At 40.0% G+C, this 25,752-nt stretch overlaps 1 protein-coding gene across 1 annotated transcript in view; it reads left to right on the plus strand.

Annotated features, from left to right (window-relative positions):
* Positions 1-25,752, plus strand: part of LOC119732930 — a 212,078-nt gene that overhangs the window by 88,103 nt on the left and 98,223 nt on the right. The window contains exons 53-69 of the mRNA XM_038206513.1: positions 1,699-1,830; positions 3,204-3,410; positions 3,732-3,774; positions 4,005-4,156; positions 4,885-5,022; positions 6,199-6,457; positions 7,465-7,625; positions 8,777-8,908; positions 10,596-10,800; positions 11,513-11,733; positions 12,087-12,203; positions 12,750-12,962; positions 13,958-13,997; positions 19,386-19,568; positions 20,276-20,436; positions 23,423-23,542; positions 24,805-24,894. Of these exons, the coding sequence (XP_038062441.1) occupies positions 1,699-1,830; positions 3,204-3,410; positions 3,732-3,774; positions 4,005-4,156; positions 4,885-5,022; positions 6,199-6,457; positions 7,465-7,625; positions 8,777-8,908; positions 10,596-10,800; positions 11,513-11,733; positions 12,087-12,203; positions 12,750-12,962; positions 13,958-13,997; positions 19,386-19,568; positions 20,276-20,436; positions 23,423-23,542; positions 24,805-24,894 (2,574 nt within the window). The remainder of the gene's footprint in view (positions 1-1,698; positions 1,831-3,203; positions 3,411-3,731; positions 3,775-4,004; positions 4,157-4,884; positions 5,023-6,198; positions 6,458-7,464; positions 7,626-8,776; positions 8,909-10,595; positions 10,801-11,512; positions 11,734-12,086; positions 12,204-12,749; positions 12,963-13,957; positions 13,998-19,385; positions 19,569-20,275; positions 20,437-23,422; positions 23,543-24,804; positions 24,895-25,752) is intronic.

A 25,752-nucleotide genomic window follows, 5' to 3' on the forward strand; every position in this document is an offset into this window, starting at 1 on the left:
AAGGGATTCTGCACTCTGTCTCTCCATAGTGGTCTCACAGCATCATATTGTGCATGCAAGGCAGTCTGCTCTCTGTCTCTCTATACTTTTCTAAGAGCACCATCTAGTGAATGCAAGGCATCCTTCACTCTGACTCTCTATAGATGTCTCACAGCATCATCTAATGAATGGAAGGCATTCCGCCCTCTGTCTCCCTATAGTCGTCTCACAGCATCGTCTAGTGAATGCAAGGTTTCCTACACTCTGACTCTCTATAGTGATCTAAAAGCATCATCTTGTGAAGCAAAGCTCTACACTCTGACTCTACACTTCACTCTCATTCTCTATAGTGGACTCGCAGCGCCAATGCAAGGCATCCTGCACCCAGACTCTCTATAGTGGTCTCACAGCACCATCTATGAATGCAAGGCATCCTTCACTTTGATTCTCTATACTGGTCTCACAGCACCATCTAGTGAATGCAAGGCATCCTTCACTCTGATCTCTCTATACTGGTCTCACATCACCATCTAGTGCATGCAAGGCATCCTTCACTCTGATATTCTAATGTGGTCCCACAGCACAATCTAGTGCATGCAAGGGTTTCGGCACTCTGTCTCTCCATAGTGTTCTCACAGCACCATCTAGTGAATGCAAGGCATCCTTCACTCTGACTTTCTATAGTTGTCTTACAGCATCATCTTATGAATGGAAGGCATTCTGCACTCTGTCTCCCCACAGTGGTCTCACAGCAACATCTAGGGCATGCAAGACGTCCCTCACTCTGACTCTCTAAAGTGGTCTCATAGCATCATGTAGTGAATGCCAGGCATCCCGCAGTCTCACTCTCTGAAGTGTTCTCACAGCATCGTCTAGTGTCTGCAAGGTTTCCTATACTCTGACTCTCTATAATGGTCTCACAGCACCATCTAGTGAATGCAAGGTTTCCTATACGCTGACTCTCTACAGTGGTCTCACAGCACCATCTTGTGAATGCAAGGTTTCCTATACTCTGGCTCTCTATAGTGGTCTCACAGCACCATCTAATGAATGGAAGGCTTTCTGCACTCTGTCTCTCTATAGTGGTCTCATAACACCATCTAATGAATGCAACGCATCCTGCATTTTGTCTCTCTAAGTTGTCTTACAGCACCATCTAGTGAATGCAAGGCATCCTTCACTCTGACTCTCTATAGTTGTCTAACAGCATCATCTAATGAATGGAAGGCTTTCTGCACTCTGTCTCTCTATAGTGGTCTCACAGCACCATCTAGTGAATGCAAGGCACCTACACTCTGACTCTCTATAGTGGTCTTAGTGAATGCAAGGCCTCCTGCACTCTGTCTCTCTATAGTGGTCTCACAGCATCATTTAGTGCATTCAAGGCATCCTTCGCTCTGACTCTCTAAAGTGGTCTCACAGCACCATCTAGTGAATGCAAGGCATCCTTCACTCTGTCTCTATAGCGGTCTCACAGCACCATCTACTGTTTCTGACGTGAATCCGAACGTTTCCACTATCACCAAGCCTGCATGCATTGTTGTAATCAAGTGTATCAAAAATTCAGTCAAATGTAATTACAAGTCAATTCACTTAAGTCCTTATCATCGTACATTTGAATAGCGTGGGACTTAATCTGGAAGTACATGTACATGTACTCTCATTTTAAGAATTTTCTGATGCATGTGTTACATTTTGTAACCTTTTTCCACTTCTCAGGTGATGGCTCAGTGTCAGGCTTTTTGAGTTACCTTGGTGGTCATGTCGGTCAGTTTGCCATAGATGCAGCCCTGCGTCATCTTCATCTGACTGGCTTCCTCACAGGAAATGCATGCAGCTATCACACACAGGGTATGTGCAGCTAACTGCATTCAGAACCGACTCAAGAAAGCTGTCACTTACAAAATTAATTGTGATTTTTTGTTTATTTAGGGGAGATTTTAGATAAACCCTAATTGGAATGAATTTTGTGACCCTCAAGTGGAAAACCAGTCGGAAGTCGCACAGCTGTATTTTGAAATACAGCAAGATATTTTTAAGTGGATGCATAGCACCCGAGGCAAAGCCGTCAACAATTGATCGATTGTGCGACCAATGTTTACATGTCATCACGTGACTTATAGTGGGTATTATGTCATCTCAGCTCATGCAGTGGGACGTGCAAACACAGTTACGATGCCCTTTTAACACAGTTACGAAGCCCTTTTATTTCAGTTGTTGTGACATTGATTTAAATCACATTAAGTGTTTCAAAAATTGGCAGTATTCTACTACAAAAGAGGTTTCTTTTGAGCTATGGCTTAACTAACGGCATCGTACGTTAGTTTTTCTCGTGATTTTTTCAAGTTAAACATCCTCAAAATACATGCACAAGGAGTCAATGAAATATACATGTATATGAAATGGAGTTTATTTGGAAGCTTTCAGGACTTTCAGGCGGACAGGAAAGTTGTTTTTGGTCAACAAATATTTGCCGTCCCGTGCTGCACAGCCAATTTTTATCGGCATGCAGATTTTAGTCTGCCATGCGGCAATGGCCATTACGTGTACGCGCATGGTCCGTGTTGCCGCGTTGTGTGAAGCGTGAATGGAACTTTATTTTGCCCGTTTTTCTACGGCGGGCTGTGTAGTTGCATTGCGTTGTGGCCCCAGACATGGTTTGGACAATCGTTTGGTTTCCGGAATAAAATCATACCTTTTTTGTAATGGAGAGATAAAAGGCTGATTAAAAAATTAAAATATTGTTTATTTTATACGGATTCCTATGATTTTAAACATTTGATAGGTTTGAAAAATTTAAAGGTGTTCAAAAAATAATAGGCTGTATTTTTACACTATAAATGACAAAATGTTTTCATTGAATTTTGGCATTTAAATTGTCTTAAGACGCACCATTGGAAAGGCCTTCTTTCGTTGATTTCTTCAAAATGACAGCTTGCCAGAAAGAATAATTTCACAGGGAGTTTAGTCCCCTAACTTTCTTTCAACCAAGTATGCTTTTCCACAGCAATTACGTCAGTTACTTTTTGGATAGCTGTAAATGATGGACTGTAGCTTTAAGGCAAGATTTTACCAGTACTTCACATGTACCATATGTGCATGCGTAGTGTATGTGTTGAAACCTGGAATATGCAGTTTGGTAGGGGAGAGGTGCACTTGTTGTTGCCCTCGTTTCCAGGGGGTAGGGTCTAATAGATCAATCAATTGGCTGTCTTCCTCTCTAGATGTCTGTGCCAGCTCCACTAGTATCCTAGGCAACTGCACTGTGATTGGTGAGACCTGCACAGAGCTGCGATGCTGCCTGGACCTGGACCTGAAGATAGCTGATGTCTCAACCACGGCATCATTCAAGTTTGATCCCTGTGACTTCACCTTCTCATTGGGTCTGGAGAAGTGGTCCTTCCATGGCTCTGTCTTTAGCTATCAGTGGGGTAAGAGCTGGTTGTGTGTGTTTGGAGGGTTTGGAGGGTATCAAGTAAAGGGGGTGCCAAATTGCAGAGTTTGAAATTATGATTTCCATTTATACTTTACAATAACTACTGGAACAACTTGAGTGTGTCAAATTCAAATTTAAGATTTGTATTCTGAACCCCTGTTTTTTTCCCTGTTTCGCCCTCACCTCTTGTACTATGTGGTATCTTTCGTTGCTGTGTGAAGAAAATTTGTTTGTACTGATTTTGATTTCTTTAAATTGATCTTGTCAACGTTAAGAAATTAACAGATGCTAGAGCATGATACTTTTTTATTTGTAGGAAAAGAGATGACAGTCACAATTGCTTCAGGAATGAATCTGAGGTAAGTACGAAAAATCAGCATAATGTCACAAGCACTGCATAGTCACCAGCTTGCTTGATGTGACTTTTTCTCACACAGCTTGTAGATATCACTGAGTAAATGTTGTTAAATTAATTTCATCAGCAAGGATTAAAAAATCGATACTTAAATCAGTGTCAGCAGTTTTGGCTTTATGTATAAACACAGTATGCAAGGTTTTGACTAGGGTATGACTATTGCTCCCCTTCCAGATACTCTATCAACAAGCAGAATGATACTCAAGAGTTTGAGATGAGCGTAATGCTAGAATATTGTATTGATGGACTGTGCACTGACATTGTCATACAGCATAACATCCCAATCCCTGTATGCAACCCAGGCTTCAGCAATTACAATCTATCTGGTGAGTTTACAGAAAGGTGCCTCATGGTTCACCTATTCTAAGGACTTTTTATAAACTATGATTGCCATTTATACAGTAACCATAATCACTGAAAAGACTTGTTAATTAATACTACTGTTAATTAATACTACTTAATGTATAATTATATATGAATTAACTATTCAATCACATCAAGAGTGGCATGTTCCATTCAGGTTATCTCTATGTACCTACTAGCTTGGAGAGCCTGAAATAGAATGAGCACTTAATGATAATAATACTAATGATTAATACACTTTTATTGTGACCATTACATTATAATAACAAAAGCGCATTACAAGAGATTACTTTTAAAGTTAGAGCAGACAAGAAAAGACACAAGCTTTGAGATAAAGTCAGGTCACCGCTTCAGAGCCCAAAACGCTGGGGATACGTCTGTCCCGCAAACGTGGAATTAGCCTATCCCTGCTGACATTGGTAGTGTTCTGTATTTCAAGGCCCTTTTACCCAAAGTAAACAACGTAAGTCTATGTTACAATCTGTCACAGCTGTGCCTTCAGTTTTCACTTCGGCACATTTCAGTAAATACATACCCCTAGACAAAATGACAGTTTCAGACACAGGGTAAATGACTAAAAATTCAATAAGATGTGACTAGCAAAAGGCACATTTAATAACTCACAGTCCTCATCCTCACAACACAAGGCAACTCTAAATTTGTCACTTTCTTTGGTGTTTTCTTTCTCCAGTGGACGGTTTCATACAGATGATATCAGGACAGGTCATCCAGGGAGCATCGCTAGCCCTTCTATCACAGCTTGGAATCGACCCAGACTTCTTCAGCAGTCAACCGTGTCTCAACCCCATGGGGCCTCAGTCTTATGGCAGTAGGTTTCTTGTAATCTATTCCTAATACAACAATTGATGAGGCTGATGAGACTCTGCCAATTTATCCATATGTACTGCAGGAAATTATGGCCTAATCTAACGAGTTCCACTCCAGAATATAAGGACACCCAAAACCCGCTCCACTAAATTGGATGTTATTTACATCACTGGTGCACATGTGCCCCTGAGACTCTGTAAAGTAATACACTAAGCTTATGGCTTTGTGTGGGAAAAACCTTTTCTTCTGACATGTCTGAGTTACCTTGAGATAAAAAAAATGTCAACATTTGCCATTTGCCTTCAGGGGAGCTTTGGTCGTATGGAACGGTTGATGTGCAGGGGTGTGTTGTTCTTTCAATGTTACCCCTGTCTTGTTGTTAATAGTTGCATGCCTTGCACTGTCCACGGTGCTGTGTACTGTCCACGGTGCTGTGCACCATGAATGCAACACATGTACAGTGTGTTTGCTGCATACACGCTGCATGGGATACACTGGTATAATTTGGGGAGTCAGGTTGGCGTAGCGGTACTTTCCTCGCTTTCCACCGCTGTGACCTGGGTTCGAATCACGCCTGGGCCAATATGTGGATTGGGTTTTCAGTCCCTACCTGATTCCGTGGGTTTTCCTCAGATTACTCTTCTGGGCTTCTCGTCCCACCTCAAAAACTGTAATTTCTTCACATTGTCTTCTCTTTACTGGGACCCATGGGAGATCAGTGGATTCCACTGAATGTGCTACCCAGTTAAAATAGAAAATATATAAACAAATAAATGGCGTTTTATAGTAAAACCGCATGAGTACTGAATGTTGCTGTTTGTAGTAGTGCTTAACCCTTTTGCTGACATTTTACCAAAAAAGAATACTTGAAAAATTGAATGTTTTAGTTGAGACAACATGTTTTACTTGCCCATCTTTCTATGTCATATTCCTGTTTTGTTTTCTAGATGAATTACGCGTTCGAATGATGTACATGTAAGTAGTTAAATTTCCATATTACTGCGAGGATTGTTGTCATGACGACCTCATTTTCTTCCAGATTGTCCCAGCATGCAGCTTCCCAGTCCTTTGGCTCACTGTGGCATCCTCAACAATTGCTTTGAAATATAATGCTGCCTGGATGTGAACCTTGGACCACACAATCAAATGTTAGTGTTATAACCTCATTTTCTTCCAGATTGTCCCAGCATGCAGTTTCCCAGTAACCTGACCCCTCTGGCTCACTGTGGCATCCTTGACACTTGCTTTGGCATACAGTGCTGCCTGGATGTGAACCTTGGACCGCTCCATCACTCATTCAGTGCCTCTATGGTGGTAGATCCATGCCTGGGCCAGCTGACGCTACAGTTTGGCAACTGGCAGTACAGTAAATCCCTCTCACACCTGGATTTTGATACAAGTCGGGAGATCACTATTGGAAACTTTGTCATGCTCAGGTAAACTGTTTTAACTCTTTAAGAATCAACTGATCCATTAGGCCCCGCCCACTCTGTATGTGGGGAACAACGGGTACGCCTCTCCAATGCCACATGGCATTTCCCAGCCATGTGCTTCATTCACAAAATAATAATAAAAATGATAATAAACGGTTGATTTGTATTGTGCTTTTAGCAAGATCAAAGCGCTTTACAGAGAAGAAACAATCAAGAAGAGCTAGTGGTAAGAGCGAAGAGTTTTAAAGGCTCTTGAAAATGTGGATAGAGTGGGAGTCTCTGTTGTGTGACGAGATCTTGTTCCATTCTTTAGGACCTGCAGTGGAAAATGCTTTTTCTATTGTACTCTTGGTGGTGATAGTTGTCCGTAAGCAGGATTTATTAGATGAAGACCTGAGCCCCTCCCTACCAGGTTCATGAAAGGAAAGAAGTTCAACCAAGTACGGGGGAGCTGTGCAGTGTTGTGACTTGTAGATATGCATGAGTAATTTCAAAAGGATGTCAAACAGTCAAGGCTGTGACGGGTCAGAACATCATGCGGTGGGTTTAATGGATCATTCTACTGATATGAAGTATTCCAAATACGCGAGGAATGCAAAAAAAAAGAGAATGCATTCACTGTCCATTGTTATCATGAGGGCCATAACCTTTGAAAATGATTTTCAAGCTGTATGTTCTATGTATGAGATTATGGGTCCCCAAAGTAGTCCCTTAATAGTAAAAATGCCAATGGTGCATAAGTCTATGGGAATGTCTCCCTGGTGATCCATTCTTTGTAATTATTATCTGAATAAAATGAAATATAATAAACTAAAATTATGGCACAGGAGAAAATATAAATTACATGTAGTTTTTGATTGCCCATACTTTGTGTTATTGTAACTCTAGCACTTTACTCTATAAGAGCCTTTTTGAGTGCCAACATTTATAATGTCAAAAGTGCTCGTCTATTTTACAAAAACATTTTTTTCACAAGATCTTTCTTTTTTGCTATGTGTTTGCCAATGCAGGTACACCTTGGAGCTTATTGATGGTGAGATATCAATGAGTCTGTCCATAGATGCATGCATCGATGGTCAATGTACAGGACAACTCATGATCTTAGATGGTGCAGTATCCCCTCTTCCTATGTGCTACCCCAACGGAACCATATCCTGGAAGAATTTACCAGGTAGGACTAAAATTGCCTTAATGGAATGTTTATGTGAATTCCACTGGTTCATCTGGAAAAGTTGATGATGATATATATTTTTTTAGTGAACCATAGGAGACCTTGAGTGCACCCAACGATATATGAGTAGGCGTACTGATATGCTGCCACATCTTGTGGTCAGTGCAGTGGCGTATCCAGAGGGGGGGGGGGGGGGGGGGCAGGGCAGGGGGGCACTTGGCAGATTTTTTTGACAATTGATTTTTGTCAGCAATGATTTGAAGTGTGTATAGAGTTCTTCTGACATCAATCCCACCAAAGAAAACCCGCCCCACAACCATTACAATGCGCCGTGAAATTGTCCATATAATAATAAAGTATTCATAATAATGGTCAGTTTTTAATGTGCCATAAAAAGGGTTGATTTTGTTTGAGGCAAGTGTGATCAGTTTCATTCTGAGACTCAGCTGCACTCGTATCTAAGATTTCTTTTCAACCTCCCGGACTCCTTATGTGCCCCCCAGTATGAGTATTTTTTGAAGTACTTATATGAATTGACAAAAAGTAGTTGGCCGATCCTTTAAGCCCCACCGCGCACCAGGTAACAACACCCACACCTCTCCATTGCACACTACATGTTCTAGCTGAGCCCGTCATTATATTCACACATGCACAAATGTCAGACTTTGTGCAAGCATATCAGACAGTAATCATGGCTTTGATTGGTCAGAGTATCTTGAGGCAGGGCTTATTGTGTCAGTCTATTGCTATACATAGTAGCTTGCTAATAAGAGATGGTTCTCCATGAATGTACCCAAACAGCTTCATTATTTTACCCAATCCTTTGCGATGCGTGTGCGAACAAGAAAGGCTGCTTTTCAATTACTTTTGAGAGCCTAGTGGACGGGACAGACGCGCGTGTGCAGACAGGTTTGTGCATGTATAGCACAAAGTACGCACAATTAATTTTTTTTTCTGAATGTTCATTTAAATTATAGCATCTTCACATGAACGTCAAGCATCATCGACAATCAAATGTCTCTCCCCAGTGGTCTTTCTCACCTCTCCCTATTTTACCATTGAGGGGACACTTGTAGACAGAGCCAATTGTGGTATGTTGACATTGTGTTTCACTGACATCAAATAATGCAGTTTTTGTTTATTACTGCTAGGTATAACCTCAATCTCTCAGCTGGGAAGCCTGGACGCTGGATTTGAGGCTGTGGCTCAGGCTCTTGGCTTACCATCTTGTCTAGTCTCGGCCTCACCGTGCCCACCTGTGATCCAGCCTAGTCAGTCTGGAGGTAGGGGCATTAGTATTGTCCCGTGCTAATTTGAGGTGCTCATTGTTGGGTCGGTTTCTTAATTGCTGTGATGCTCCAAACATCCAAAGCTTGCTTCCATAAGATTTCGCACAATGCATGTACTTTAGTGACATTTGTTTACTGATATTTTCAAAGCACACATAACCCCCATTTAGCTGGAAATCCGAGATCCATGCGATTGGCACTAGGGAGTGGAAGCCTCTTTGTACATTTATTAATCTATCAAGAAATATCAGAGTAGACCTTATGGCAAAAGTGGATCTGTTTATTCAAATAGCCATCCCTATGTTTTATTACTGGAAAAAGTCCATTTTATCAACTGTATCACCTATAATCACTTAGAAAAAAAAGGAAAAAGGAGGGCATCTTATATGCAGGGGGCATCAAGGTGGACTGACCACCCCTCCCCCTTTATCTCATGGAAAATGACCCATCACAAAAAAATATGGTTTAATCAATTATTAAAAAACTTGTGGCTCGAAGTTACAAGCTATACATCCACACAGGGATGCCAGTTTTTAAGTTTAAGCCAGGATTCCGGCTTTTTCATGTTTTGGGTGAAAATCTGTTATTTCATTTCATCCCTTCACAGGCCAGAAAATGAATCCTTGTGTTGCGCCCACGAAGAAAATAAACATAAAAAGTCGATCTATGTATGTTCGTGGAACAGAACATAGGGCTTTTCCACATTTTGAGTTTTTCTATGTTTGTGGCTTTTTTGCGTCGTAAATGATCAGTTTCATGCAAGGCAAAAGATCCATGACAATTAGATATTTAGTTCTTTATAAACAACATTTTATGACATCGTAATGATGTCACAAGTTATTTTTTACAAATTCGTGCTCGTAATCATGACCTATCAAACATGTGAAATAAGATGTTACCAGGATTTGTTTGCTAGATAAAGAGAATATTGCTTTTAAAAAAATGCTGAAAATATGTTTGAAAAAAATTTCAAAAATCCAGGTAAAATCATATGATGATGTCATCATGACGTGACATCAATTTTGACCTAGAATACATTCCTGTCAATGTTCATGCAAAGTTTCAACCCAGTTTGACAAATTATTAGTTCTCTACATTCAGGATTTTATGAACTGCACCTTTAATATGACATTGCGTTACACCCATGATGATAACGTCATCGTGATGTCACTTGTCAATGCACATACTTACTATGTGGCAATACACAAATGTATGTATTGTACTTTCATTGTCAAAATACAATTCATTGTCAATAAAACACATGAGGTATTGCGAGGTGAGTGCCCTGGAGCCAAAACCCACTGGCATTCCTTCCCTTAGAGTTAAAGAAAATAACCATGTAATATCCTAAACACCGATTTACTCACAAGGAGTGGAAGTACCAAAGGTCAGATCCCCTGTTTTCCAAAAAATCTTGGATTTGCCACTCTAAAAGACCCCCACCCCCCAATCTCCTGAGAAAAAAATAAGGTTCCATTTTTACCTGTTGGATTAAACTTAACGAAAGGTGTTTCAAAATTGAAATCCTTGTTCGTGCTTCTATTTTTTTTTCAATTTCACATTTTCATTAACTGGAATCAGGCCTCATGTTTCTCACACAGTGAATAAACATTACAAAAAGCACTTGTGATTTTAATTTAACTATAGTCCATGTTTCTTTTTTTTCTTATGTTTCCTGTAGTGTGTCCACACCTCCCCTCTCTGCCCACACTTCCGTCAGGAGGTGTATGTCACTATTCAGAATCCTGCCTAGGGGTGGAGTGTTGTCTAGCAGTAGACCTCGGCATCATCAGTCGTACCCTGAGGGCCTGGCTGATTGTAGACCCCTGTGATTTCAAACTGAGTGTTGGATTTGAGAACTGGAGTTACAATGTCACCCTTTTAAGGTATGTAGTTTATTGTGTCGCCCAAACGAATGTTTGGGAGACACGTACAAGTCCTAAATTCAGTATGTCCGCCTGTCCGTATGTTAAAGTTTACGTTAAAGCTTTTCAAATACTGTCATTGCCAAAGTATTCACCGGAATTTCATTAAAACTGAGACACAAGGGTAATTGAGTACCAAAAATAATGTGCAATACATATCAGGTCAAAGGTCATAGGTCAAAGGTCAAATGAGGTCAATTATAATGCAATCCACAGAAGTGCAGGTTACATTTTTCACAAACGTGTAAAACTTCTACATGCTTTCATGGATTTTGATGAAACTTGGATGTAGTGACCCTTGGGTGGGAATTAGACACAAGTCTTCATCGGATGACTGAGGTCAAAGGCCATGTAGGGGTCATTAGAGGTCATTGTTGAAATGGGCTTCATAAGCAATGTAACATTTTCCACAAACTTGGATGCAGTTACACTTGGATGGGAAGACATTCGACTTTTCTTCTAAACACAAAACACAAATATAGGGATCGCCCGCGAAAAAGGGCGACACATGCGGTCCACGAACCACTTGTTTTGTGGACTTTTCATTGCAATCGAAAATGGTCAATATTGAAACCTGCTTTAATAATGCGGTTTACTTTTCCAAATACTCAAAATTCTACATGGATATAATACTGTGAGTGATTGTAATACAACATTTTTGAAATGTCTGCAGTTACAAGTGGGGCAAAGTGACAAGGGAAAGACTGAGTGATGCCGTCTTGCTCACCTTCACAATCGACAAGACCACAGACAACCGTAACTTGCTCCTCTCCTTCTCTCTGCAACTCTGCATCGCTGGAGTCTGTGCTCCTGACATTGTCATCCTTCAGGACTTCACAGCACCGATACCATTCTGTAACCCAAACGGAACTTTGGAGTGGGCTCAAGACTTGGGTAAGTCTTATAGTTCAGCAGGCACAGATCTTGGGAGGGGGGATAGGGGACCTTTTTATCCTTTAAGGTGATTGTGGAAAGCATGTTTTTATTTGTTTGTTCAAAAAATTGTGAACAAAAAGGAGTTTCAAGACCCTCTTTACCACCAGGCATTTGCCTAGATGTCTAGCAAAACAAAATAAATAAACTAAATCAAAAAAAAAAAAAAATATTGACAGAACACTTTGCGGTAATTCTGTGATCATAGAAAGCACTTGTGATTTTTAAACCATTTATTAATCTATCTATCTATCTATGCAGTCTTACACGAAATTTGAAGTTGAACTCATGGCTATTAATCTATTTCTGAGTAGGTGATATTGGAGATTATGCTAGCGGCCTCGTGGTGAACCGTCTGAGTGTCAGCGCTGATGTTCTCCTACCTCAACCATGCAGCGGTCCACCAGAGCAAATCACACCAGCAACCACAGGCAAGTTAATGGACATCAGACCAAAGCACATGCATTCTGAACTTTAGGTAGATTTGAGGACAAGTCACTAGACAGTCGTGGCCTGTCTGCGGGGCCCCCAGTATGTATTAGCATGGCGCTGTGTTTTGTGCGTATCTTTAATTTCCGGCCTCGACATTTCTAACGACTTGATGTATATGAATTCGGATGGTTATTTATTCATGCACCTGGCGAAATGCATCTGCGTTATGTTTCCATAGAGAGGGACAATGATAGCCCACCTATATTGCGTTGGAAGCATCCATTATTAGAGTGGGGATATTTTTCTCTTGATCCAAGCGAATGTAAATATTCATAGTGCTCCGTCCAAATCTGGTAGCAAGTCCCTTGCGGTGTGTACAAAGGGTACAGATCGACTCTTCTCTACAGTGCATTGCCCGTATTTTTTTCTTATTTTCGTTCAAACGTTTAGTTTCAGCCAACAATACAAGGGCACAGTTTGGTCTTTTTAACCATAATCTTGTAAAACAGTATAATTAGGGACATCTGTTTTTTTGTTGTTGACAGGCTGCAGTTTCCTTGCTGTACCATCAGCTGTCGCACCATTCTGTTCCCTTGATCAGTCATGTCTAGGGGTTGGTTGTTGCTTGAACTTTGACCTGGGCATAGTTCAGAGGTCATTTTCTGTCTGGGTCAAGCTGGATCCCTGTGCTCGCACTTTCTCATTTGGATTTGAGAAATGGAGTCATGTTGAAACGATTGGCATACAACTACTGCAGAGTAAGAAATATTCCATTGTCAACCTTTTTGTTTCAAAAGATGCATTTTCCCCATTAAATTTTTCTAATAGTGTAACTAATATTTACCAAAATAACTTATAATTGAAATAGTGATGTATTGATGAAAATCGCTCACTGATTTGCTATAATATCCTGCTTGAAACATTTCTCTTTGTTTTCTTGGTTCTCTGTTGGTTCTTCTCCTAAATACTCCGCAATTTGTCTCCTGTCTGCCTTTTGTTGTCCTCTTGGGACATATTCCTGGCGTTTGTGTTGCTTCCATAATGTCACAACACTTTCAACTCGTATGCATTCATTCTGAGACTGGTTGTTGTGTTTTTGTTGAATATATACAAGTGTTCCCAATGTTGCCTCTGTTAAAGGTGATTTCTTTTTTTTTAAGCTATAGTCCATCATTTGCAGCCATCCGAAAAAGTAACTGGCATATTATTGTTAAAAAACATACTTGGTTGAAAGATAGTAAGTGGACTAAACTCTCTGTGAAATTATTCTTTCTGGCAAGCTATCATTTTGAAGTAATCAACGAAAGAAGGCCTTTCCAACGGTGCGTCTTAAGACGCACCGTTGGAAAATTTAAATTAGTAGTTCGTTTTGTTATTCGGCGCAGCGCGCGCAAGCATTGGCACGACGCACAGGCGCGCGTGGTTGCTATAATTCGTCAGATCAGTGCGCGACATCGCGTAAAGCTGCAATTCAAAACAATTCAAAACATGACTCAGCAACTTTTGATTTGAAATTGAGATCCTAGAATGTTGTTTTTCTCGAAATATACAGCTAAAGCTGAGCTGAAACTTCATCAGGTTAGTTGTTTAGTATCCTTCATTAGATTTTGAACACTTTTGTTGCTTCAAACGAACAAAATGCACAAATTACAAATGATGGACTATATCTTTAAATATAAACTTTCAACTAAAACTTGCATATTGCTAGTGTTTAACGACTAACTTATGATTATTTCGTTTCTTATCTCCCCAGCTCATTCCTTTGAGAAAAACCTGGGCGTTCTGAAAATCAGGTAAGGTCGCTCATACTTTAGGTATTGCAATTTAAAATGCGCCAATATCCAATTAAAAATGATGATCATGGCGCAAGAGCCAATGTTCTGTGACATCGGGCAAAATAGTAAATCAGTAAAATGTGCCACTCTTGTAGTGCATCATCTGTTCTTGATAAAATAGTATCCAATAATATAAGATCACAGATCAGTTCAAAGATCAAAGGAAAATGCAATTCACATGGTGCTGGTCTAAACTTTGTAGAAGTACATGTTAGAACAATCAAATTGACATTTCATTACTGGAAGCTTTGTGGTGGAACTTGGGTACTAGTGATGCGGGCAACTTATAATTAGCAACTTCAGTTCGAAACTACAGTAACATAGCATGAAAGGCAAAAGATACAGTCATATGACAGGTGGCGACTTGGTCTAAACTTTTAAGGAAAGAATGAACCTTTAACCTAGGAAAACAAGTAAGATATGGGTAATATCAGACTCACCTAGAGCAGGACAGGGGACGAACTTTATTGGAGGTTCAAATTTGGAGGCAGAGACAGATTAATTGGAACGGTCTGCCTGTGACAGAGCCCAGTAGCCAAGTGAAAGGACCTGTGGGTGACTGCAAGTTCTGCTGCCCACTCACACTGCCAAACAACGATCCCATTCTTAATGACCCATCAACCTAGGCCGGTGTTGTCTAGGAAATTAAGAAATGGGGGCCATAAATTCCATCCCGTTACACATTTGAATATAATCAAACCAAGATATTGTGAGTATTCTGCAATAAGTAAGTCTTTAGGGCAACTTTAAATTGAAAAACCGATGAGAGATTAGGAATAATGAGAGGCAGTTTGTTCCAAAGATAAAGACTCACGTGAGAAAAGGATCAATCTCCCCAGGAAGTGTTAGTGCGAGGGACAACAAGCAAAGAATCATTAGAAGATCTCAAACATCTCGGTGGATTGTACGGAGTTTAATAATAACCTTATGTTGTATTGAGGAATACTCTTCCCTGCTTGAAATATGCAACAAGTTCTTTATGGATCAGACGGTCAAAGAACCCACTAGAATTTCGGATGCTGCCCGTAAAATCCTGGACTTAGTTCTAACCACTCACACCTATTTTATTGAGAATTGTCATATCACCGATGGTATCAGTTACCATCTTATGGTCTGCTTCACAATCAACTTTAAACCAAAGACAAGCAGAAAGCAACCAAGGAGAATTTTCCTTTACAGCAAGGGTGATATGGATAGCCTCTGTTCTGATCTAACTGTCTTTCATGCCTCTTTCTTCAGCAGTAGGCCTAATCCTGATCAACAATCAGTCCAAGACAACTGGAACGTGTTCAAGTCTGAAATAACTACATGTAGCTTAATAAATAAGCACATACCTTCTTAAATGTCCAGGGCCAAATCAGTCAAAACCATGGCTTACAGAAGAAGTGAGACGGCTGTCAAAAAGAAACAAAGACTGTATAACAAAGCAAATTCAACCCAGATATCAGGTGATTGGTCAAACTACCGTACCTTCCAGAAGGAGTTGCAGAAAAAATGCAGATGGAACTATGGGTCATTCCAGAACAACATGTTCAGTGATACTTCTGATACATCAAACAAATCATTCTGGAAATGTATTAATGTAAAAAAAAAGGAGCCTACTACCATCTCTTCCCTTAAGGCAGATGGCAAAGTTATCTTTGATAGCAAGGGAAATGTGACCGCATTTAATGACCAATTCCGGTCTGTTTTCACATGTGAAAAAGTCTCCACCATGCCAGAGCTAAGTTAGTCTGTATTCCCTTCTATGGACCATATAAATGTCACGTGTGATGGGGTTATCAAGCTCTTGCAATCTTTGGACATCAAAAAGGCAACTGGGCCTGATACTATTCCTGCTGGACTGCTAAAACAGTTCACTGATGAGATTTCTCCAGTCCTCACATACATCTTCCAAAAATCCTTGGACACAGGCATTGTTCCATCAGACTGGAGTGTAACAAACTTATCACCCATCTTTACGAAAGGAGAAAGGAGTGTGCCGTCCAATTAATGCCCAGTCTCAATCACATCAATCTGAAGCAAGCTCTTGGAACACATAATCTTCAGCAACATCATGAAACATTACAATCAATATCACATTCGTGCCAAAGACCAACATGGTTTTTGCCGAGGGCGTTCCTGTGTAACGCAATTGATAATAACGACTCAAGATCTAGCCAAGTCCATCGATGATCATGAACAGGTTGATGCCATTGTGCTCGATTTTTCCAAGGCATTTGACCATGTACCACATCAACGGCTTCTTCTGAAACTTGACAACTATGGCATCAGAGGCCCTCTCCTGTTGTGGGTAGAAAATTTCTTAACTCAACGATCCCAACGGGTTGTCAACGCAACGACGGTCAGTCTTTTGACTGGGTACCCGTTACATCTGGGGTACCAGGGTACCGTACTGGGACCACTCATTTTCCTCACATTTATCAATGATTTGCCATCTGGCCATTGCCTCCAAACTGCGCTTGTTCACAGAAGACTGCCTCATTTACAGGTCCGTTTCCAACACCAGCGACAGCGTCAAGTTACAGCAAGATCTCGACCGACTTCACTAATGGTCCCTTGACTAGCAAATGTTGTTTAACACAAACAAGTGTCACCTGATGAGGTTCAACCATCGTCGCATCATCATAGATATCCAGTACCATCTAGGCGACAACCAGGTTACTTCCGTCACCGACTACCCTTACCTGGGCCTTACATTTTCCACCTATATGGCATGGTCAAAGGACATGAATAAAATCACCTCCAAAGCCAACAGAATGCTTGGACTCATGCATCGCAACTTGAGAACTTGCTCCCAGAAGATACAAGAACAAGTTTACATCGGTTTCGTCAGACCACATCTGGGGTACAGCAGCCAAGCTTGGAGCCCCTACAGGTATACCACAAAAGATAGCATTCAACGCCGTGCTGCCAGGTTTGTGCTCCAAAAATACCACCACTGGGAGAGTGTGTCTACTATGCGCCAAGAACTCCAGTGGAACTCCGTTGAATGGAGAAGACAAGCAGCATGAAGTTTGGTCATGCTTTACAAGATACAGCGCAGCATTGTTGCCATTAAGCCAGCTCTCAATCTGTCTCCCATCTCGGTTAACTACAGATCATCACCAGCTGCACCCAACTCTACGGGTACCCCTCCTTCTGCAGAACATTTCAACTATGGAACGCCCTCCCTGATGTGGTGTTGTCTGCCCCGACTGTTGAGGCGTTCAAGGGAGGAGTACCGACCAGCCTCTAAGCAGTTGCTGATTTTTACTTGCACCTCATTCATGTCATTGGAAATTGCACAAGTGTCGTTTTTCTTCGTCTTCCTCTTCCTCTTCGACACCCTTGTTTCTTCAAGTTATATTTGTCTTTAAGCACTTATATGTCTGCACTGCACACAAGCACCAGTCACCCCCTTGGCATTACATCCAAACTGATGCATTCTGCTGAGTCACTGACGTAAACGTAAACATGCAGGCAATGAAAAACAAGCAGTAACAGTTTGTACTTAACCCGTTAGCAACAGGGAGACTGCGCAGAGACTGCAAAATTGGGGTGATATGGGCTCTAGAGGAAGCCAGGGTCACAATACAAGCAGCAGAATTTTGGAGACTTCGTAGACGAGCAAGTTGGTTACGGGGTAGTTGATACAACATAGAGTTACAAAAATCCAAACAGAGAGTTACAAAAATCCAAACGATTGTAAACAGGGCAGGCATACATGTTATCAAGATGGGCAGCTGTCAGTACACAGTTGCAAAATTCCTGGCGGAACTCAGCACCAATATGCTTGAGTAAGATTAGCCTTTTTTAAAGGAATCATCACATGCTTGAAAATGGGAGTTGGTCTGTGGGGTAACAAATTAAATCCCCTTTCAACAGGTCTAACTCTGCAACTGCTTAAAAACCGTAGTTTCACTCACCTCTGCTCATTGTAAAAACTTTGTGATGTGGTGTTTGAGTGTAAAGATGGATTATTTTTATCACACGAGTTTGAGTGGGACACAAAATATTGTAGTGCATCTGTGTCTCATATGCTACGAGCCTAAGGCCAAGTGGACAAACTTATCTTAAAGAAAACCTGACACACAGTAAAGAAGCAACATGCAAGCTGGGATCACTATTCAGTGGTCATCCAATTACAGGCGTGCAAATATGGCACGTAAACACATGTATCTTGGAATAGCACAATACACTGAGTGCTATTGACCATGGTAGGAGGATAATATCACACTATTCTTGCCATGGATCAACCATTCAGGATAGAGGATTCAAGGTCGCTTAAAAATAAAAATCTTTCTCACGCCTGCTGTATGATATGAGTGACAGACGTCATTGCTGACACCCTTCACTCAGTGTACTGTACATGACAGCAGCGTATGCCAAAAACACAAAGAATCCTTAACAGTGCAATACTCAATGCATGTGATCTCAACAACAAATGTGACCTGCTCTGCAAAAATGAGTCACATGTCTCCAAAGCCACTTTTGAGCTAAAGGTCTTTGAAAGAATGTTGCACAGTGTTTAAGCAGTTGGAATCCTCAACATTTTAAATTCTACACAATGTCCATTTTCATCAAACCAAACTGTTGAGGATTCCAGTTGCTTAAACACTGTGCAACATTCTTTCAAAGACCTTTAGCTCAAAAGTGGCTTTGGAGACATGTGACTCATTTTTGCAGAGCGGGTCACAAATATGCTATAATTAATACAGGGTGAGTAAAAAAAAAAAACGAAACCCAAATGTCGGGACTATTGTTTTAGCGAATTTCTGCATGTAGCACTTTCAAAATCTAGGATATAAAAGCCCAATTCAAAAGCTTTCTTTTAGTGCAAGAATCATTTAAATCACTCAAGTACTTGGAAGTACTAAGTTATGGAATTGTTCACACAACCACCATTTTAAAGTTCTGTCCACGGATCACACAAAAGATGTACCTTCTTTCAGCAAAACAAAAACAATTCACACACATCCCTATGTGATTTGTTTTCGTTTGGCTGAAAGAACACTTACCATTTTGTAATCCGTGGGCAGAACTTTAAAATGGTAGTTGTGTTTAAAAGTCCGTAACTTGAAAAGTACGAGTGATTTGAATGATTCTTGCACTAAAAGAAAGCTTATGAATTGAGCTTTCATATCTCAGATTTTTAAAGTGCTACATTTAGAACTTCACTAAAACAATGGTCCCGACATTTGGGTTTCGTTTTTGTGGACTCACCCTGTACATTACAAATTAGCAGTTAAACTGAGGCTCTGAGTACCTTTTTTTTCCCTCAGCACAGAAAAGAACACTTGGTTTCTTGGTTTCCATACTACATTTAATTTGAACATGTCTCTACAATTGTCTATGTGCATGTAGGTATGATATAGAGCGGCCCCATAATACTATCTATGACGTGGATCTAGACATCAGCTTGTGTTGGCAGGGTGTGTGTGATGAACCCATCGTCATTCTCAGAGATGCGATTTTCTCAGAATCAGAGTGTGCTGATCAAGGAGGAGGCAGCAGCACAAGGAGGAAGAGAAGAAGTGTGGACGACCTGTGAGTAGACCAAAAAAAACAATGTTTAATCCAGACTAAGCTCTTTCATTTCAAAAGTAAGGTAGACAAAATCACATCCCAAGAGAATAATATGTCAAGTTAAAGGAATCTAAAAAAAAAATAGTGCGGCCTGACATTGCGAACTTAACAAGTTTTTCTTCAGAGGCTATTGTTGTTGTAAGTATAAGGAGTCAAGCCCTACCTTTACGAATATAGTCCATTTTTATAGGCCTTCACTATCTCTCCGCAGTCTTCTACTCTGTCACGGGCTAAGACCAAAACGTTAAGGTGGCTTAGCCATTGTAACTTTATTACACTGTATTACATTGTATTTATTCCCTGATGTATCCATAAATTGTACAGTGCTGGGAAGGTTTTGGCATTAGAGGGAATAAAAGGCAGGGAGGTTCGGGGTGATATGTTGACTAATTTTGGTTGATTGGTGATTGGTATTTAAGGCTCTTATTTTTAAAAAGTTTTAGATGTTATATTAAAAATAAATTTAATGCAAAAGGTCATTGAGAATGTAACAAGCTCAAGAATAACAGTCATTCACAAGGTAAAGGTGTCATTTCAGGGAAGTTTTAGACACTTTTTGTTAAGGTGCCTTGACACAATTTTTCACCATCACATCTCAGACCCACAGCCTGAATTGGAGGTATTCATTCTTATTACCAATTTCTTTGGTGTACTCCATGTAATGTTAGTGAATCTGCTGAGGGAATGGACAGCATGGAAGACCTGACAGCTAATGCTATAGACAAGGCCAGGGCCTACTTTAAGACCATTCTTAGTGGAAACTCTACCTCGTTTTCAGCGGAGGATAACGCCATGACTAAGCTGCAGCCAGAGAAAGCCGTCAAACCCAGTAAGTTTCTTCTTAATAGTCTGAAATGAATTTGGATTAAACTACAAATGTTGTTTAATTGGGTGTTGAACCCGGAGGTCTTAAAGAGGATCTAAATTGACTTGGTGTAAGATTTTGCCATTCACTGCTGCAATTTTTTAATGGCTCAGGGAGAACCTGCATGGCTACATTCATACATGTACAGTCTTGCCTGACATGAAGTTTATGAATTTGAAAATTATATGGCAAGTTGTATGCCTGTGAAAATGTATTTGTTTCAATAGACTCCATGTACAGTGAACTCCTGTTAAGACAAATTCGATTAACTCAAATCTCCGTTTATCTTAAAGTAATACTCTCCATACCCCGTCAAGAGAATAGGATATTTTGTACATAAATAACCCCGTAACTCGAAATGCCTGCACTGGTACTGTTTATCTCAAATGTTTGTTCGGCCAGTCCATAGAAAAGGCTGCTAAAGCAGTCACAAAGAAGCATAAAAAGAATGCAAAATTGTTTTCATGAGTCATTACAGCCAAAGGCACTGCATCTTTTGACGTGTGGATGCAGCATGCACGCTGCCATTGTCATCGGACTCCGGCCCGTAACTGCAACAAATCCTGGCTTTTGAGTAAGCCTGATTGCTACCGCAGGCCCAATTGTAGCCCGCATGCCGGTAGGCCAATTGCTGGCTCTTGCGGTAGCCATGTGACCGCATTGGAAACCTTTGCAGATGTGATGTTGCAGAGCCTGATCGCTACTGCTCTCCTAGCTGCAGCTGGTGCGTCCTCTAACGATTAACTTATCAGGACCTGACCAAGTGACCACACATCTGAAAATCCCGAGCATGGTGCGGCAATATCTATAAATAAACGACATGAAATATAAATTTGCCACATGCAGTTACACAATTTGAATGGTTTATTGTTGTGTTTATCTATAGAGCAGACACTTTTAGGTAAGAATAAAATTGAATTTGAGTAAAACGATGATTTGTGACAAAAAAAATACACCATTGGAATGGAAAATATAGAAAGGAAGTGTCAAATATTGTGTCCATTTCCATAAGTTAAGTTACGGTGGAAGCCATTGATGTGCATACTTGTACATGAACATTGTACATGTAGATAACATGAAAAATCTGGAACCTTGCTTAGCTCGAACTCCAGATACCTCAAATTTGTTATCCATTCCCTTGAGATTTGACTTATTAACAACAGTCTACTATATGAACAGTGTAACGCGCGCAATGAAAGGCTGTGGCGAAACTTAAAATTTCGGGCTGTTTGTCACTCTCAACAACAAAAATACTATGGAGAAAACAATTAAAAACTGAGTAATAGAATTCAAAAAAGAATTTTATCAAATTAAACAATTAAACCAAATAGACAAGGAAATAAACAAATCAGAATATTAAATGAAAAGTAAACAAACTGGGGGCATGAATCAAGTAAACGGAATAACAAGAAACAAAATTAAATCCAAACAAAACACCCAGAAATACCAAACAAATAATACAATCTCCTCTCAATAGATCACGTGACTTTTCAAATTTTCAACTCTTCAACTTTTCAGCTTGATTCCTTAAATCAAATCTCCAATTCAGATCTCCAAATCAGATCTTCAAATCAATCAATACTTCAACTCAAATCTTCAGTAAACTTAACAAAGTAAGGTGGGCCTACCAATGTATTCGCAAATCACGCGTTTGCTGGCTCCTCGGGTTTGTTCCCGGTTGTCCCTTGGACTTGCATGCCTAACCATCCAGAGACTGGGCAGCTCTCTGTCTCAGTTATCTCCCAGCAGGCGCTGTCCGTGCTTTGGCTGCCCATGTTGCTTGAGGTAGGGTTCTTGGGGTGGCTATATCAATAATGGGCCCATCATCATGCAATGCAAGATTCCGCCTTGCTCTGGCGTACTGACCCTGAGCCATCTGAAATTTATAATTTCAAAGACTAAACTTTCTACATTTTGCAATGATAATAACTACCACAGCACATTCTGTATTTGGCAAAAAAATCATAAAAAGGTCATCTGCACAAACATGACAATCTGTGACGTCATCACTCACAAAATTCAACTTAAAACTTAAAATAAAGTTATCAATTCTCAAACCATGATCCAATGACATAATCCATAATTGAATCGACTGATGTTAATCTCAAACTTTTAATTAAACATTTAGAAAGCAATATGACGTCATAAGAATTGCAACATACATCGATGCTAACAAATGTGTCTCATCAGATCATTAATCAGATCATTAATCAAAATTTAATTTTCTCAACCCAATGTCAACAAAACTCGGTAAAATAAAAAAATATGGTATCTATAGTAACCAATAAAACTACTCACGGTAGATCGAGCTATTCTCTGCCATTCGCTCACTATCTGCAGCATTCCAAAGCTGCGGGTGAAAGCGCTATTTTGCATAAGAATCACTCGCTTTCACTTTCTGCACTCACACTGACACACTGGATCATATCATGGCTTAATAAACAATGGAAAGAAGAACAAATACAACATACACAGGTGTTTACATTGATATATCTTTATTTACAAACAAAATAGACTTCGCCTGTCTGGCTTAGGAACATTTAACATGATACGGAAAAGTTATATTCGCTAAACATACGAAATAAGAATAAAATTTAAGGAAATTCACATCAGAAGATGGCGCCTTTGGACCACTCGTGAGAGCTGAGACACAGTGTGTGTGTCCTGGTTTCAGACTGTATGATGCAAAGGAAGAATAAATAATTTTATTCTGTGTGTACTCAAACTTATACTCTTCTTTTTGTGAGCGTGAGGAGTACTGTAGCAATACATTCAAGTTCCTCCCCTTGGTCTTCCCAAATGTTTCTATGTACGGAGCTCATATGGGGATAAAAGTTAAGCAGTTATAAACTTGATGTTTGTATTGTTTATGATTAAGCTGATGCATCATGATGGTCCAACTGTTTGAGGTATTTATGAATATTTCAGTCGAGCTGTGTAATTGTTACAGGGATTGCTGAATCAGGTACAGCAAGCCGGCGCTCCATGGGTCTTCTCATCTTTGGTGATGAAGATGAAACTCCAGCTACCTGGAGAAGGAGAAGGGACCTGTCACTCTCGGTGACTAAAGGTAATGCTACAAGATGAACGGACTAGTGAGTGATAAGTACGAGTCTGTATTCAATGGGGGTTTTCTATTAACCCTGGCTTTGTCTCCTGTTTTGCTTCAGGAGATTTTAGACCCCTGATTTTGGGGATTCCAGCTCAATATGAGTCCATTTTGTGCCCCAGGAACATCAAGTCTCATGATGCCACAGTTAAGATTACTATACCTCATACATATTCATGATCGAGAGCTGACTTCTCACCGGTCCATTCACCATCACGTGTCAGCTGCTAGTTTTACTAAGGGAATAAATGTGTGCTCCGGAGGTTTTTATCACTTGTTTAATACCCCTTAGAGTCTGGGTGCTGATAATTACCCGAGCCGGAGGCAAGGGTAATTATCAGCACCCAGACTCTATGCGGTATTAAACAGAGTGATAAATACCGACCGAGCACATATTTATTCCCATTCATAAATACCTTATCCGTAAAAAAATATCAAATAATTCGTTCAAAAAATCCCGATTTTGTTCAACAAGTTCACTTCATGCTTTTTGAAACATCCCTCTAGCAAAATAATGGAGTGTTCAGCTGGCGAGTAAGATGTAAACAACCCTTTTATGGAGATTGACGCGCGCGTAACATGTTCTGCGCGATGACTAAGTGTGCATGCGGGGTTTCACGCACAGCTTAAATACGAATGCGTAGTAGACTATTGTACTGGTTTACCAGTACCCTAGTCTACTACGCATACGCTTTAGGAATCAATTTTGGAGCGCCTGAGCATCACTCTAGCAGTTTGCAGCAGCTACATGAAAAGATGGGGCACAACAACATTTTGCTCGGAGAAAACTTATATGTAGCTTCAAGAAATTTTTGAGAATATGTATAAGGTATAATAAAACAAATAAAACATGGTTTAGTTTAGGTGAATAGTCGATATTACCTCCCCTCGGTATTGGAAGTTGACAGACTAGTTCCTGAGGCAAAGTCTATCAACTTCAAATACATGTACCTCAGGGAGCTTATATTGACTCTCAACCCTCAAACCATGTTTTTTTTTTGTAAACTCTTTCCATTTGGGTTAGACGTGCAGGGCTTTGAAATGATTCTCAAACCTGAGATGAAGCTGACGCAACAAAAGAACCTGAAGTGAGAAATGAACCTGAAGTTTGGTAAATCCTATTAAAATGTATGACATCCACTTGGAAGGTTGCAGGTTCAAATCCACTCATGGCAGCACTTTTAATGATGTCCATTTCAAGTGGTGTGCTTGTTTTGTTTCAGGGGGAGCTAGTTTGTTTGACCTTATTCTTAGTCCTGGCGCTGACTCTGGCACATGGCAGGGAGATGTCATCATTGGTGGAGGATTAACACGTATGTACATTTCAGTTCTCCCGAAAAAAAAAGTAAAATGCATTTCTAGTTTACGAAAGTGAGATTTTCCCTCCACAAATTATTTTCAAGAGACTCAAGCTTGTTGCCAAAACATTTTCTTGTAAATTTGCATTTAAAGGTCAACATTTTGTCCCATATTATCATTCCTCAAATGTCACATCAGTCACTGCTCATCAAAACCAGTCCTGGGCACTTATTACTTTTACAGAGTTTTTTTCACAAGAGTATAATTATTTAAAGTAAATCAGTACTGTAGTATTAAAGGTAAATATACAACATAATTTGCAAACATCAAAAAAAGCAAAACAACCAAATTATTGTGAAAAACCTTACTTGACTGTGAGTGAATAATATTAGTAGGGCTGTTAAGGTCAAACATATGATACAATTGTGCACTTTGTGACTAAAGCATGAAACTTGTCATGCCATGAAGAAAATTTTCAAATGTGGAGACATTTCATATTTGACCTCTGGTGACCTTTGAGAGGTCAATGAACTTTACATACATTATTTATACTAATTGTTCTGGCAAACACCACTTTCCTATGACCCCAGTCTATGTCATATGTCTTCAGGCAATGGAAATAATGATCAGTTGTGAAAAAAAAAATCATACTTGACCTCCGGTGACCTTTCAGAGGTAAATGACCTATACATACAGTATTTATAGTAATTTATAAGATTAATACTTTAAACCCCAACTTTTTCACGACCCAAATCTAAAAGTTCGGTGTTCATGCTAGTAAAAGCATTTTCTTATGAAGGGCATTTCATATCTGACCTCTGGTGACCTTCAAAAGGTCAATGAACTTTGTATACCCTATATTAAGATATCTA

Source organism: Patiria miniata, unplaced genomic scaffold, assembly GCF_015706575.1.
Source record: "Patiria miniata isolate m_02_andy unplaced genomic scaffold, ASM1570657v1 HiC_scaffold_1, whole genome shotgun sequence".
Taxonomy (NCBI): Eukaryota; Metazoa; Echinodermata; class Asteroidea; order Valvatida; family Asterinidae; genus Patiria; species Patiria miniata.